Source organism: Pelodiscus sinensis, chromosome 14 (genome assembly GCF_049634645.1).
Source record: "Pelodiscus sinensis isolate JC-2024 chromosome 14, ASM4963464v1, whole genome shotgun sequence".
NCBI classification, from domain to species: domain Eukaryota; kingdom Metazoa; phylum Chordata; order Testudines; family Trionychidae; genus Pelodiscus; species Pelodiscus sinensis.
In genome coordinates, this window is record NC_134724.1 from 22,104,221 (window position 1) to 22,121,149 (window position 16,929).

The following is a 16,929-nucleotide window of genomic DNA, read 5'->3' on the forward strand; positions in this document are numbered from 1 at the left end:
CATCAGTTTTACAGTCTGCTAAATCTGTAGTCCTGTTTTGAGCATGTGTCATTCTTGTATGTGAAGTTAGAAATATGAAGTGTGGATCTGTTTGTAGTTTTAAATGTGCTAGTAGGAGCCTTTTACTGGTGCTCTGGTACTTAAAGACTCAGCACTCAGACCAATGACTTATGAATGATCTTGTTTGTCCTATAAGCCCAAACTGTGATTGGTCCTAGAAAGACATGTGACCATGCCACCTGGTACTAGAATCCATCTCAAGTCTGGTATTTTTCCATGGGAATGGGGAGTGTGGAATGAAGGATTCCTGTCCCAGGGGACAGTCTATTTAATCAATAGGAAGAAATCAGCTTTTGTCTTCAGCTGGTTTTTAAAACTGCCTGGCACACCCTATGAGGATACTGAAGAAGCTGTAGACCCAAGTCAGAGTAAAAGATCAGCTCTGATTTCAAGCTTTTATCTGAGGCAAGAACAGCTGTGTACGGTAAGAATTTGCATGTATCAAGTTTCTTACTGGATTAGAACTAGCTAAGTGTTTTTGTTTATTTTAATTTAGTAACATACTTTGATCTGACTATTTTCATTTGAAACCACTTAAATCCTACTTTTTATACTTAATGAAAACATATTTGCTTAGTATCAGGCCCAGTGTTAATAACTGTTACCTGGTGGAGAGTGGCCAATATGCATATCTCTCTTTCACTGAGAAAGTGGGCAGACCGTACAAGCTTTCTCTGTATAAAAGAGAGCACAGAGGAAGGCAGGCATTAGCGGCAAGATCAGCACACCAGAGAACCACCCTAAGGGGACTTCTATGATTCACCCCATCACAACTATCAAAAATAAATATTTAATAACAATAATGGGTCATACTACTGGCCTAAACTCAGTGATCCTCAGCTGCCAGAATGGCCTCAAATTTGGGGCTACAGGCAGTTAGCAAAATTTAGAGCAGCCCTTAGCCTGTCCAAAGCTAGTTTAAGGCTGAACTAATGTGTGTTTATTGTCAGTTACTTATCACAAGCATTTGCTGATTCTCCAGGATATGTGGGGATATTTGCCTGGGGATTGAGGTCTGACTGAGCGCTGTGACATGATTGTATTCTTGGAACACAGAAGCAACACCTCTCCCTAAGATGACCACTTTAGTTGTGCTTAACCTTCTGTACTGGTTACAGCTGTGTTAGTATTTGCTAGTGCAGGGCTGGGATTTCTTCTTCACTGAATAGTTGACATTTGGGAGCTAGGTTCTCACTCCCTGATTCTGTGGACCAGCCCTGATTCTCACACAATGTTGAGCTGCTGCCAGGCCAGCTCTAAGTTATTCTATTGCCAAAGCATCTTCAGTAGACCCTGTGCCAGTGAAAGATAGTCATGGGCAGATCAAACTTCCAGCACACACCTTCCCCCCCCCCCCACTCTTAACACCTCCTGCCCTGGAAGAGGCAGCGATGCAGGGCATGGCTGTGACCTAGATGCACCAGGCGAGTTCTCTTTACCCCAGGGAAACTGTAGCATTCAGGGGTGTAAAAGAACAAAATCCCAGCTAAAGAATCTGGTGCCAAATGTACTAATGCTTTCTCAGTTCATTTGAAGTCTGGGTATTCAGGGCACTCTCTTGCTGTTCTTTTGAGCCCCTACTTGCTGGACCTTGGTAAATTGAAAATCCAGTGTATTCAGTTAGTTCATTTCCACCACATTTCACTGTTTGCCTGCTTGCTTAATCAATTGCAGTTGGTTCAAATAAAGAACTGTGTGTTCAATGCATATGAGGTAATGCATAAACCTATGAAAAACTGATGCCTGATCCAGCTAGAGAGATTCATGACAAATAAATGAATTGTAATCGAGTGCAGAGTGAATATCACCAGACCACAAACACCAGAAAGCCCTGATCATGAAAATATTCTTCCATCAGATGACTTCTTGTGTGTTTTTATGGATCACTGTCAGTGACATTTAACTGAACTTATTTGGCTTTTAATCACAAATTTATAAATCCACCTCTCTCTTTCTTTATATGGCCATGTTTCTAATATCCAAGCCCAATGCTTATAGCTTCTTATTAATAATTTAAAAACCAATAACTGAATTCATTTTGAAAAAGCCCTAATGCTGGGGATGAAGAAGTCAAAGCTTGTATTGCACTGTATGTGACTCTGACATTTCTGGGTGTATTCCCAACTTCAAGCTCCTTCACAGGAAAATTTCATGATGTGCATTTGATTGGATTAGGTTTTCACTAACTGAGCCATAGATTACTTTCTCTGTGTGGTTATTAGCTGGTATTCTCTATATATACAGAATATGGCCACTCCTAACTGGCTGGTTGTGTTTTTCAGATTATTGCAAACCACCACATGCACTCCATCTCATTTGCCTCTGGAGGTGATCCAGTAAGTACAGATTTATAAGATATATTTCTGTAAGCATAAGGATTAATTACAAGACTAAAAATACCTGCAATTACTCTACTTCATCCCCTCCTATCTCCAGTTAAATTGTATTTACCCAGTACTTAACATTTCTGAGTCATAGCACATTGAACAAGGAAAGTGGTTAGAAGTTAGGATGGAGATTTTGGACTCTTAAGTGCTATTCTGGGCTCTTTCGTAGACTTGCTATATATATAGGACACTTAATATGGTGTAGACCAAGGTCCAGTGTGTTTCAGCAGCAACCTAGGGAACTACAAGTTGTGGACTACAAACTGCGGCATGTTGGGAGAACTTCCTGATTCTTGCCAGGATGTGCCCTCTGCCCCCATCAGGGTCTCAGCAAAGACTGCGCTAGAAGCAGCACACAGGCTGCATGCTGAGAGAAGGGGCTGCTGAACTGTTTTCCTGTTCTATGTTTCTTACAGAATAAAGCCTGTTCCTGGTGATCTGTCTGAGTGGGTCTGGTCTGAGGTGCACTCACACATACACAATACACAACCACAGAGCACACCAAGCAGCCTCAGGCCTAGCCTCCCACAGTGGTGTAAGAAGTCACAAGGCTTCCCCTATGCTGCATAACCTCACACTGGTTACAACAGGAGAGGTTACAATGTCTTTATCTTTTTTCTCTGTCTTAAAAATAATTTCAAAGGTTGCCTTTAGGGGTCTGTGAAGCCAGCAGCTATGGTCTCCCTGTCCTGATTGGGAGACCTAGAAATGGGAATGTTATGAACATAGAGATTGCCAAATTGGATCAGATTTGTGGCCTGTCCTGTCCGGATACCTGTCACCAACTGTGACAAGCATCACAGGCCTTAGAGTAAGGTGCAAAATACCCTGCAATTGGCAAAATTGGGATATCTGTGCAACTTAAGGGGGGAGGGGAGGAAGGGGGGAATTCTCTGAACAGGGAGGTAGGGACATTCTTTGGTCCAAGAGTCTTTGTTCTGAAGTTCTTCAAATCATTAGAGACAGAACTGATCCAAAGACCTAAATCCTAAGGGTATATCTACACTGCATTCCTCATTTCGAGAGAGGAATGCAAATGCAGCTGAGCGAAATTGCAAATGAAGCGTGGATTTGAATTTCCCGTGCTTCATTTGCATAATCGCATCTGGGCGCTATTTCGAAATACCCTATTTCGAAAAAAGAAACGCTGTCTAATGCGGTTATTTAGAAAGAAAAACCTTCTTTTGAAATTACCCTTACGTTAAAGGATAGTTCAGCTCCAGATCCAAATGTTGCTGATTTTAATAGAAATACATTGATTTCTGATTCACGGCTCACTGAAATCCACTCTGAATCATAACATCAGCAATACCAATAACATCTGCTCTCCAATACCAAATTCTACAGGCCACTTTCCTCAGATCCCACTAAGGAATATACTAAGAAACTGCACCATCTGCTCAGGACACTCCCTAAACAAACACAGGAACAAATCGACACACCTTCAGAGCCCCGACCAGGGTTGTTCTATCTATTACCCAAGATCCACAAACCTGGAAATCCCGGACGCCCCATCATCTCGGGCATTGGCACTCTTACTGAAGGACTGTCTGGCTATGTGGACTCTCTGCTCAGACCCTACGCCACCAGCACTCCCAGTTACCTTCGTGACACTACTGATTTCCTGAGAAAACTACAATGCATAGGTGATCTTCCAGAAAACACCATCCTAGCCACCATGGATGTAGAGGCTCTCTACACAAACATCCCACATGCAGATGGAGTACAAGCTGTCAGGAACAGTATTCCTGATGATGCCACAGCACAACTGGTGGCTGAACTCTGTGAATTTATCCTCACACACAACTATTTCAGATTTGGTGACAACATATACCTCCAGACCAGTGGCACTGCTATGGGCACCCGCATGGCCCCACAATACGCCAACATTTTTATGGCTGACCTGGAACAACGCTTCCTCAGCTCTCGTCCACTTACACCCCTTCTCTACCTACGCTACATCGATGACATCTTCATCATCTGGACCCATGGGAAGGAGACTCTGGAAGAATTTCACCATGATTTCAACAGCTTCCACCCCACCATCAACCTCAGCATGGACCAATCGACACGGGAGGTCCATTTCCTGGACACCACGATACAAATAAATGACGGTCATATCAATACCACCCTATACCGAAAACCTACCGACCGCTATACTTACCTGCATGCCTCCAGTTTCCACCCCGGATACACCACACGATCCATTGTTTACAGCCAAGCACTGAGGTACAACCGCATATGCTCCAACCCCTCAGACAGAGACCTACACCTACAAGATCTTCAACAAGCATTCTGTAAACTGCAATACCCACACGAGGAAGTGAGGAGACAGATTGACAGAGCCAGACGTGTACCCAGAAGCCTCCTGCTACGGGACAAGCCCAAGAAAGAAACCAACAGAACACCACTGGCCATCACCTACAGTCCCCAGCTAAAACCTCTCCAACGCATCATTAGTGATCTTCAACCCATCCTGGACAATGATCCCTCGCTTTCACAGGCCTTGGGAGGTAGGCCGGTCCTTGCCCACAGACAACCCGCCAACCTGAAGCATATTCTCACCAGCAACTACACACCGCACCATAATAACTCGAACTCAGGAACCAATCCTTGCAACAAACCTCGGTGCCAACTCTGCCCACATATATACACCAGCAACACCATCACAGGACCTAACCAGATCAGCCATACTGTCACTGGTACATTCTCCTGCACATCCACCAATGTAATATATGCCATCATGTGCCAACAATGCCCCACTGCTATATACATCGGCCAAACAGGACAGTCCCTACGTAAAAGAATCAATGGACACAAATCTGATATTAGGAATGGCAACATACAAAAACCTGTAGGGGAACACTTCAATCTTCCTGGACACACAATTGCAGATCTAAAAGTAGCCATCCTGCAGCAAAAAAACTTCAGGACCAGACTTCAAAGAGAAACTGCTGAGCTACAGTTCATCTTTAAGTTTGACACAATCAACTCTGGATTAAACAAAGACCGTGAATGGCTCGCTAACTACAAAAGCAGCTTCTCCTCTCTTGGAATTCACACCTCCAGATCAGCTGCTAGAAGTGGGCCTCATCCTCCTTGATTGGATCCACCTGGTCATCTCCAGCCTGATCCTGGCCTGCATATTTATTCCTGCCTCTGGAAATTTCCACTACATGCATCTGACGAAGTGGGTCTTTGCCCACGAAAGCTTATGCTCCTACACTTCAGTTAGTCTATAAGGTGCCACAGGACTCCTCGTCGCTTTTGCAGATTCAGACTAACACGGCTACCCCTCTGATACATAACATCAGCAGTTACTTTACTTGGCTGTAACATGGAAATTCTTTGCCTATTGGAAAGGGTCCCATAGAGGATATGCTGGATGGTAGTTTTTTGCCCATGCTGCCTGAATTCAAATGGAATAATGCATGGAATAATATGATACCTGATTTAGGAACTGATTTATCCTTTTTTGTTCATTGATTAAGGAATGTTGAGTGGATTTAGGGGTGGGGCACTATTTTTTAACTAAATTACACTAGAAGTGTAACCACTTTTTCTTCATAGTTTAACTTTCAAAAACTGGTTTTAGATTATCTAGATAGTGTGTGCTTTATAGTAAGTTTTAGATCTCTAAATACAGTTTCTCTTCGTTTTGCCTCACTTTTTCCATGTGAAAATATTGGGATACAATTTCAGTTCTTCAACAAATTTGAAGCAGAATTCCTATGGTCATCTTATTATGCTGGGAAGTCATCAGATCTCACAGTATAAATAGTGGTGGCTGTTGTCAGTATTTGGAGGGAAGAGCTCTAATGAATACCTATGGATGGTACTGTAGAAAGTGTTGCTAGTGATTCAGTAGATCCCTCTAAGGCCTGGTCTGCACTTAAAAGTTAGGATAACATACCTACAGTGCTCTCAAGGGAGTGAAAAATCCACACCCCTAAGCACTGTAGCTATGCCAACCCAACTCCTGGTGTAGATGGAGCTAGGCTGATGGAAGAATTCTTCTGTTGATTTAGCTGCTGCTGTTTGTAGAGATAAAGTTCCTAAAACAATGAAAAATCCTCTTCCATGGCTGAGGAGAATTTCTACACTAGATGGTGCTACAGAAACATAGTTATGGCACTGTAGCTCTGCCACTGTAGTGTCTGTAGTATAGATGTGGTGTCAGTCAGAACTGAAGGAATGTTACAGCATGGATGAGAGGCACAAAGTTGTGTGAACCAGAGCAATTTGCATGAGGTGTCAAATGGATGTCCAGTCCACATAAGATCACTAGTGGTACTTGACATAAAAGTGTGAATCCTAGCGGCCAAGATGCCATTTCAGGTATTTAAGCCAATTTTTTTACTACAATTTCAAATGGATATTGTATTCCTCACTTCCTGTCCCAGAGCCCAATCCTGCAAGATGCTTACCACTATGTCAGAAGGTATTAAGCAGCTTGCAGGAGTAGGCATCTAAACTATGTAATGTTGTTATGCACTGTGAAATAGCAGCTATGTCCTACTCCAGAGGTGGCTGCATTTCAGTACTGAGTTAAATCATTCATATGTGTGTAAACTTTTATAAAAAGCTTGTATAAAAAAAAAATCACCTGGTATTTTTGTATTTTATTGCTAACTGTGATTGCACATCTAATTTATATTGAAAATATACTCAGAATATGTCTGAGCTTTTAACAATCTGAGAGAGAAATTAATGAAATGGAGGAAACTGAGAACAAAATTTATTTATAAGAAAATGTTGGCTTAATTTGTGTCTACAATAGTTATTTTGGGTGCTTTATAAAACACAGACAAGTTATGCTGGCCCCAAGATCCACTTCTTTCATGAATGATTAAGTAATATTGAATGATTATTCTTGTGGCATTATAAACAGGGACTATTACTTACCTGCCAGTTGATTGCATCTTCTGTAGAGAGCCATGATTTTGAACTGCAAATTACATTCCCTCTACCCCTGCTATAAAGATCCAAGATAACAAAATGCATCTTTAATTATTAAAATAATGTTATTCATTAAATCACCATTTTAATGTAACACTGAATTATCAACTGGCTCTTTTGCTTTTGAATCTTCTCTACATACTTTATTTTTGCCTGGCTTTTTACTCAAAAATGATGAGTCAGTACTACAGATTGAACCTCTCTAGACTGGCATAGTCTGGTCCAGCAACATCCATGGTCTGGCATGCTTTTAGTTAGCCTGATATCCACTTGTCATGGTTGTGGCCAAGTTTCCCATGGTCCCAGAAAGGTTGTTTACAGCCCCCAATCCTGGCTCTCAGTGTTTTGTGCTGTTTAGTCTAATTTACTCCTAGATAACTTCTAAGAGCCTAGTAAGCCGTGAAAGTGTTGGTAATGCTGCTAGAGAATATTGACTTCCTGGGGTTTGGCAAATGCTCTGGTTCAGCACCGATCAGGTCCGAAAGGTACTGGACTAGAGAGGTTCAACCTGTAGTCATGCCCAGAGTATGGAACAGACTAAATACTTCTGCCTGTGTTCTGATTTCAATGACACCAATGTTAATCCAGACTAACTCTATTTGACTTCAGTGGAGTTACCTGGGACTTACATAGGGATGTAAGAGAGATCAGATTGCTGGCCACTGAATTTCCTATTTTAATTCTTATTTGAGGCGATCTTTTTAAAAAAAAATCTGTATAATGGGCAAAATGCTGTCCCCTGCAGTGCTTGGGGCTCACTAGTTTATATTCTGCTCTTAAATTTCCATAGGTAAGTGAGCAAACTGACTTCCACTGAAGCAGAGGGCACTCGGCTCTCCTGGATTAGATCTCATATGTTTTAGAACTCTGCATAATAATTGAAGAGGACAATTTTGTCCATTGACTGAACATCATTTGAATGACTGCTGCTTCTATGCCAGAATCGAGAATGCAGAATATAACTTATTTAATACACAGTAAAACAAATGAGAGTCCTGTAGTTATTGCAGAGGGAAAAAATTAGCACAACAAATTACTCTTCCTGCTTTTCCTAAACATCTAAGTAGCATTTCTGAAGCTAAAGCAAGTACTTGAATTTATCTTTCTGTACTCATTTACACTGTTTTGCTGACAATGGGTGCTTTAATGATTCACTTGAAAGACATTTGTTTTGTTCTTTTTAGGATACAACTGACTATGTTGCATATGTAGCTAAAGATCCTGTTAATCAGCGAGGTATGGAATTTTCAGATTAAAATGTGTATTTTGTACTATATCTAGTGCGAAATTGTGAGCTTTAGTGTGCCCTGTGATATGGAACAGCTTAATTTTCTGTTGGTTTCAGTACTCTATAATTCCACTATGTAGTCAATGGGGTGATGGTGTCTAGACTGCAGCTCTAAACTGTTGTTATTCATGCAACAAAATGAGAATTGTCACATGTGACTTAAACCCTGTTAGCTACCAAACGCCATGAATGAGAAGACACTTGTATCCTGCCAACTCCCAGTGCCCGATGCAGGACTGCTGACTCTGGTAGAATTTCGGAAACAACCTCTGTGCTGGCTGAGACTGAGGAAGGGAACTTAAATGCTGGCACCATTACAGATTGAGCTGCTCCATATGAAGTTTCAAGGAGAGGAAAAAGTTGTGATAATCGTGCGTCATAGTTTATGATGTTCCCCAAATCCCTTCATGGAATTATAGCCCATACAATTCAGATGCATTCATTTATTTTCACCTAGTCTGTTTAAATACCAGTCTTCTGCCTCATTCATGGAAATCATCCTTGCATCTTTTGCATTACTTAGTTGAGAAGAGTTATACAGTAAACTGCAGGTCACATCAGTAAAATTTTGGAGCCAGCCAGCAACTTGAACTGACCATTCCTAGCAACAGAATATGTGATTCAGAAAAACAGCCCCCTGATCATAATAGCATTGCAATTAGCAAAACCCTGACTAGCACAACTATGTAGGATCATCTCACAGGCAGTGCAAAAGCAGACAGTGACACTAGATAAGAGGGACTGGGATGGTCTGAGTAATTCTGTTTCCTTCTGCAGTGTACTGACTAGCATCTAATTTGTACATCCGCCTGCTAGCAGATTGACTGGTGAGACTTGCTCAGGTGTATGTAGGAGCATGTGTCACTTTGGTGGCTGTCCTACAGAAGATAAAAACCCTGACACCATTCTAGCTAATTTCCCTTTAGTTCAGGTAGTGAGAAGTCTGTTTTTTAGAGCTGGAAGTTCTGAGTATCATCAACACTTGTGACTATTAAGTCTATGTGATCAGAGTATGTAGAGCAGCTGACTACTCAAATGTCTACTCATGCTAAAGAATCTTTTCCAGAACAGGTTGGGCTCATATTGATGACTCCCATTTTGTTGCTATGTCATCCTTATTCTGATACATGAGAAAATGACAATGTTAATTACAGAACTTCAACAATCTATTCATTTGTAGTTTTAGTCACATTTAATATTGAGCATTCAGTTAGGGATACAGTAACCTATTAAAAACCACTGTAAAATCAGTTATATGGTGCTTGTGATTTTACTGTGCTAATGAATTATTACCATTTGGGAAGCAGACTTTAGATGGAGGCTTGAATTTTATGCCTCAGGTTGGCAGCAGCTACGGCAGTCATGTATGGTCTGCTGTTCTGTGTGTAGGATGTGGTCTCACAGTGCCATCTAATGATTGATCTGTAAAAGAGTTGCTGCTTTTGAGATCTACAGCCAGATTTTCAGGAGTTGAGGCAAGATTTTAAATGCATCAAAGCTAAAATTGGGGCCAGATTTTAAAAAAGTTGTTCCTTTTAAGCATGAAATAAGGGGCAAATTTTCAGAAGACCCTGTGCCCGGTATACCCCTAACATGCTAAAGTCTTCAGCAAATCTGGCCATTTATTTTGGAAGTTTGGTTATAAAAGGAACCTGAATGATATTGGAAAATCTGGCTCTTGATGACGCACAGCAATCACCATAAGAGGAAAACAGCCGAGGGATGATGTTTAAAAAAAAAAGGGGGCAGAAAACAAACACAGGTTTAGAGTCTTATGTAGAGTTGTAGATTTATATTAAAATTAAAACACCACCAAGCAATGTTCCCTCTAATTTTTCTATGAGTGGAATAAATTTTGCCATGTGCACTGAGGCATGTGTGGATGCGCAGCACCAGTAGAAGCATATACTGCCGGCTGTAGGCACAAGGCCACACCTGAATTTCTCCAGGATGGATGCCCAAGTGTGCAGCTTACAGGGAACACTGCCTCCAAGGTAGTTTTCTTAACACATCAAAAATTAAATCACCATGGTCTCTTCAAATTACTTAGATATTCTATACTTTGTCTCTGGATTTATTGATATAAAAACATTCTCTGAATTTTTTCTTATAAATGAAGGGAAGGTGTTTTATAGAAGTGTCTTTTTGTTCTGTGTTCATATAGCACCAATCACATGGGGCTCTGGTCCATGATACGGGCTCCTCAGCATTATGATACTACAAATAATAAAGAATAATATTTTAAAAACATTTTTGCATCACCTTGTAGCATGCCATATATTGGAATGCCCCAATGGAATGGCTCAGAGTGTAATCAATACCATAGGGCAGGCTTTTGAGCTTCGATTCAAGCAATACTTGAAGAATCCTTCTACTTTGATTACTTCCAATGAAAGGTCAGTCTGTGTTTTCTAGTAATCTAAATATTGCTTTCCTATTGCTTGTAATTTTAAGGATGAATATTATGCCATAGGGCCTGACCCTCTGAACAAGATGCATGGTGCATGACAACACTCCATACACACAATATGCAGCATGCCAAGTTCTGACTCTAGTGCATTCCTATTTGTACAGGTGTAACTGAGAACTGAAGTCCACCTTATTCTCCTTTCTTCAAATAGACTTATTTTAAAATATGCAAGTGAGCTGACTGAGCATTACCAAATAAAGGCAGAGTAAAATAAATGAGCAAGTTCTATTCTCTAAATATCGTGCTTGCCCAGCTCCACTCTCAACTGTGTCAATTTTATGTTCAGTGCAGCTCTGGTAGGGGAAAAGGTAACTCTTAGTCACTTTTCTGCTCTCCTGATCCTGGCATGGTTGGGAGCTGAAATTCTACCTGGCATAACTTAGAGCTGTCTCACATACTGAAATAAACACAAGGGCAACTTGGGAATTTGAATTGTGTAAACGGTGTACCTGGAGTGCTGCTCTTGGCTACATTATCAACAATAGATTGTTACTGGGAGTACATGCCTGCATATGAGAGTAAAGACAAGTAAGAATGCCTCTCTAAGGGTTGTGCAAACTTTGGGTGTGGACACATAGGTGTAAGCACAAGCTCATTCCATACAGTAGTTGGGGAATTGGCAGAGACTTAGGTTCATCCTTCCATATGCCCTGGCCAAAACAGCAGAGAAATCATGTAAAATCTCAGCCTTTTTTTTTTGACATCTTCTTGCAGATGGCCACTCATTCACAGAAACCTAACATGGCCAGAACTGATCTTTCCCCAAGTGCTCTCCCCTTGCCATATTACGCTAAGCAACAAAACCATCCTCCTTGTAGCTCAAGCCTGTCATCTTGGCTTTATCTTTGGCTCAGTCTTCTGCTTTAACCCACAGTTACAGGACACGTCTAAATCTTGCTGCTTCTTTCTGCGCATCTCAAAAATCCAATCTTTTCTTTCTGCCCATGCTGCCAAGACTCTGGCCCATAATCATCTCCTGTTTTCACTACTCTAATATCCTTCTGTCTGACTTTGGTACCTGCAGCCTTGTCCCCCTAAAGTCTATTAAAACATGGCTGTGAAGATGATTGCCTTGGCATATTGCTCTGACTTTGTTTCCCTTCCCCCATTCTTAAGTTTCTCAACTGAATCCTTCCTTTCCATTGCATCAGACATGGATGTCTTGTTCTTACTCTCAAAGCCCTCTGCTGTTAGCCCTCTGCCACCCTCTCCAACCCATGATCTTTATTGTAGGGTTAACTCTCACTTTTTCTCTGCTCAGGATTGCAGACTCAGTCACTTGCATCTCTAACAAGCACTGACATGCTTTCTCCCATGCTGCCTGTGGAACTCCTTGCCAGAGGAGGCTGTGAAGGCTAGGACTATAATAGAGTTTAAAGAGAAGCTAGATAATTTCATGGAGGTTAGGTCCATAAAAGGCTATTAGCCAGGGGATAAAATGGTGTCCTTGGCCTCTGTTTGTCATAGGCTGGAGAGGGATGGCAGGAGACAAATTGCTTGATCATTGTCTTCGGTCCACTCTCCCTGGTGCTGGCCACTGTCGGCAGATAGGATACTGGGCTAGATGGACCTTTGGTCTGACCCCGTACGGCTGTTCTTATGTTCTGTCATGAGTGGGAAAGTGTGAATCCACAAAGCCATCAATTTATCTTCTTTCAGCTCCTTATTCAAAACTCACCTCTGCTTCAACATGTAAAGGAAACTGCCAGCTGGTAGCCACTGGGCAGATGGCAAATTGTGGTTGCTGCTACTGGATGGCTGTGAATTACACACATGCTGCTGTTTTTGTTACACTGCCCTCTTGGGACTGCCTTTTATTATGTTTTGTACAGTATCTTGCACAATGGGACCCAGACAGATTGTGGCAGTTAGGTACTATCTCAATAGAAATGTTAAATAACGTTACCGCTTTGTAATCTAGGCTGTTGGAGAAAATTTGAGGTCTGGTGAGCTGTTTCAGTTAGGAAGACAAGCTGGCGAGAAAACCAGGCATTTCTCTGATGCAGTCCTATTTATTTTCAAAGAATGAACAAAGTTTTGTTTCCTTGTGTAACAGTGCCTCTGGGTCACAACTGAGAATACCAAATTCAGGACAAACTGATGAGAAATAGGACAGATACATCCCAAAATTAGTGGCTATTCCCCCTTAAGATATACTGAACCACCAACAAAAGTAAACTTTTGTTTCCTTACACTAGCTAACAAGAAGCCAGAAAAACTGTTTCCTTAGGGATTCTGGTTCTTGTATCATCACCAAAATACTAGACTTATAGTGAATGGTCCCTTAAAAGCAGTTTAATCAAACAAAGAGTTCTTCTGATCCCAAAGGACCAACCACACATTCAGATCAATACAGGAGACTCTCTTGATTCACAGAATCGCTATTTGCAGTTCTGCGTATTCACAGGGGTCTTCTGTCCTGGCCTTGGGGTGGGGGGGTGCCATGGGGAACTCAGCACAATTCCCAGTCCTCGTGGTGAATTCCCCATGGCTGCCCAGAGCTCCAGTGAGTTCCCTGCACCTTCCAGACCCTGCTGTTAATTTGGGAGCCATGGGGAGCACACCATGGGGGCTGGGAGCCACAGCTCCCAGTATTCACGAATTTCACCATTCACAGTGGTGCCAGGCATGCATCGCTCATGAATGGCAAGGGTTTCCTGAATATAATTCAGATCTCATGCTGGTGCCTTTCCTTTAGGCTGTGTCTAGACTACATCCCTTTTCTCGAAAAAGGGATGTAAATTAGACACCCCTCATTTTTTTGAGGAGTACAGGAGCTTTCTCAAAAGGGTTTTATTTTTGAAAGATCCCAGACTAAACTGCCGTTTTTTTATCGAAAAGCCCCATTTTGAAAAAACACGTGGCCGCCATTATGCAAATGAAATGTGGGAAATTTAAATCCTGGCTTCATTTGCAATTTTGAAGTGTCTAATTTACATCCCTTTTTTGAGAAAAGGGATGTACTCTAGACATAGCCTTAATGTCTAAACTCTAAAGGTTTGTTTGTAAAGAAATAAAAAAGAAAGGTGAGAGTTTAAAATTGGTTAAGAGTCAAATATATATTTGACGATATTTGCCATTTTCCAATAGTGTGGGACCTCCCCCAGTTGTGATGAGTTTTCAAAGATATGTCCACTGGTTCTGCAATCACAACAACCAACTCTCTCAGAACCGTTGGATGCATTAGATCTGGCATGTCCAGCTTTTCTAAATAGTCCTTAACCTGTTCTTTTACCACTGGGGGCTGCTCACCTTTTCCCCATACTGTGCTGTCTTTTGCAGCAATCTGAACCTTGTCTGTGAAGACAGAAGCAAAAAAGCATTGTGTACTTCAGTTTTTTCCACATAATCTCTTATAAGGTTGCCTTCCCCATTTAGTAAGAGTCCCACACTTTCCCTGACCACCTTCTTGTTGCTAATATATCTGTAGAAACTCTTATGGCTATTCTTCACATCCCTTGTTAGCTGCAACTCCAATGGTGCTTTGGCCTGCCTGATTATACTCCTGCATGCTTGAGCTATATTTTTATACTCCTGCCTAGTCATCAGTTTCCTCTTTTTTAACCTGCTATTTGGGTTCAAGTTCACTGAATATTTCTCTGTTAAGCCAAGCTGGTGCCTGCCTTATTTTCTATTCTTTCTGCACATAGGAGTTCTTTATTCCAGTACCCTCAATAAGGCTTCTTTAAAATACAGCCAGCTCCTTTGGATTCCTTTCCCCCTCATATTAACCTACTACAGGATCCTGGCCATCAGTCTGCTTTTTTGACATCAAGGGTTACACATGTTTCTGCTTAGTCATAGTAGGTAGCATTACTTATAGCCCAAACACCATGTTCACAGGAAAGTCCATTCAGAGTAGGAAGTGTCTTCCATTGGGAGTTGCATATTCTTTTGATGGGCCACTCAGCTCGAACAGTCCCTTCAAGATGTGCAGGCTATATACCTTTTTGGAGCTACCAGATACAAACACCTTATAAATACAGCCATATAGTTAATGCTCCTAACTTCATCTACAAAAATTATACATGCACACAAATAGCATAATTACATTCAGTGCATTGTAACTTTTCCATGGACATCTTACATGCCATATTTTGTACAAGATTTGTTTCAATAATATAACAGTGGTAGCAACAATGATCTTTATGGATGTAGTTTAATAATTTAATGTCACATGTTGAACACAGGAGGACTCAAACCCTAAGCGCACTCTCAAAAACCTCTGCTGCCTTCTTAGCTTTTCTGCTCCTTCTCTGTGTCTATTTCTGTTGTGTTTTCCATTGCTTATGTCCCATATACTCAAACGTAGCACCTTGGTACAATCAATCCCCCAGTCAAGTTTATCAAATCACAGCAGAACTCCTCTTGGGCACAAGACTAGCTCCTACTCCAGCCTTGAATGTGGCTTTGGTCTGGATAGAGGTCCCTATAGTTTCAGCTATCTATTCCATACAGGTGTTTCGTGGCTTTTTACAATTATCCTGAAGAAAGGCAGCGTGTTTACCCACAGCTTCAGGGAGGTTTAACCCAACCCATAACAATAACAACAGTAGCACCTTATCTATATTTTACTTTAGTTATTCAGAGTATTTTTCTCCCTCCACATTGATATACTAACCTGTTACCTTAGGGGGCAAAGATGATCTTTCCTGTGAAATCACACTAGGTTACATCATATGTAAAACACAGAAATTATAAATTGAAATAGCTGATTAGGTTATTTAGTCCAGTCCTCCGTCAGTCCATCAGAACAGTTCCCAGACATCAGACTTCCCTCCAATAGTGCTGTGTGAATGAGTCACTGACTTCCAAACTACAGTGAATCACATAAGCAAATACTTCAGCTTCTAGGTCAGGACAGCGATACAGTAAATTCAGGATTCAATGTTGTGGTGTCCTGACAGGTCTTCTGCTCTGTCAGTGATGATAAATGTCCATCTGCATGCATTTTTGTATGCTCCCGCAGTACATCATGCCAGCTCTGCACAGGTAACTAGCATAATAGACTTCATGAGAGCCCCCAAACACCACAGATTCAGATAAGATAGAAAGCACACAAGTCAGGTTTATTATCAAATTACATATATTAATAGTTGTCAGTAACCAAGTGGCCTCTGAACCCCTATGCGTTTGTACCCGTGACAATGGACACAGCTCAGTCAATAGTATTGATTTCACAATTGTCCCCTAGGTTGGCCAAAGAGTTAAGTCAAGGTACCCCACATTTATAGACAGAGATAATCTATGATACACATCTTACGTATCATCTTATGCAGTAATGACATGCTTGGTACCTCCCCTTGTATTTTCCTCCAAAGCATTCACTACTCACTGTTACGCTTTCACTCTTGTTGTTTCACACTGTTTTATCATGTACTCAACAGGGTGTCCTTGTACTATCCTGGTGGAATGTATTTACATATGTCATATGCTTTTAGCAGGACTAGCAGTTCTAGTACTGAGACACACTGACTTGCAGGTGAACATCTGCTTTTGACAGGACCTGTCTCTTACTCATAGTATAACTTTTGCTTACTTTGGTTCAAGCACCAGGCCCTTGCTTCAGGCTCTTTCCTTCTCCTAAACATCTGTGTATCACATAATCAGGTACTCCAGATTTCTCTCCTTCCTTCCTGCTTCTGGCCTTTTATCCAATTGTCGTTTTGTTAAACAGAGAAGTAAGATTCCAAATGTGATGATGTTTTTGGAGGTGAGAAATAGTGCAGGAAACACCTAGAGCAGCGGTTCTCAAACTTTTTGGG

General features: G+C 41.4%; 1 protein-coding gene across 8 annotated transcripts in view; it reads left to right on the plus strand.

Annotated features, from left to right (window-relative positions):
- Positions 1-16,929, plus strand: part of SHC4 (SHC adaptor protein 4) — an 86,926-nt gene that overhangs the window by 58,478 nt on the left and 11,519 nt on the right. For all 8 annotated transcript variants that reach the window (XM_075897211.1, XM_075897213.1, XM_075897212.1 and 5 more), the window contains 3 exons: positions 2,343-2,396; positions 8,591-8,642; positions 10,964-11,090. In XM_075897211.1, the coding sequence (XP_075753326.1) occupies positions 2,343-2,396; positions 8,591-8,642; positions 10,964-11,090 (233 nt within the window). The remainder of the gene's footprint in view (positions 1-2,342; positions 2,397-8,590; positions 8,643-10,963; positions 11,091-16,929) is intronic.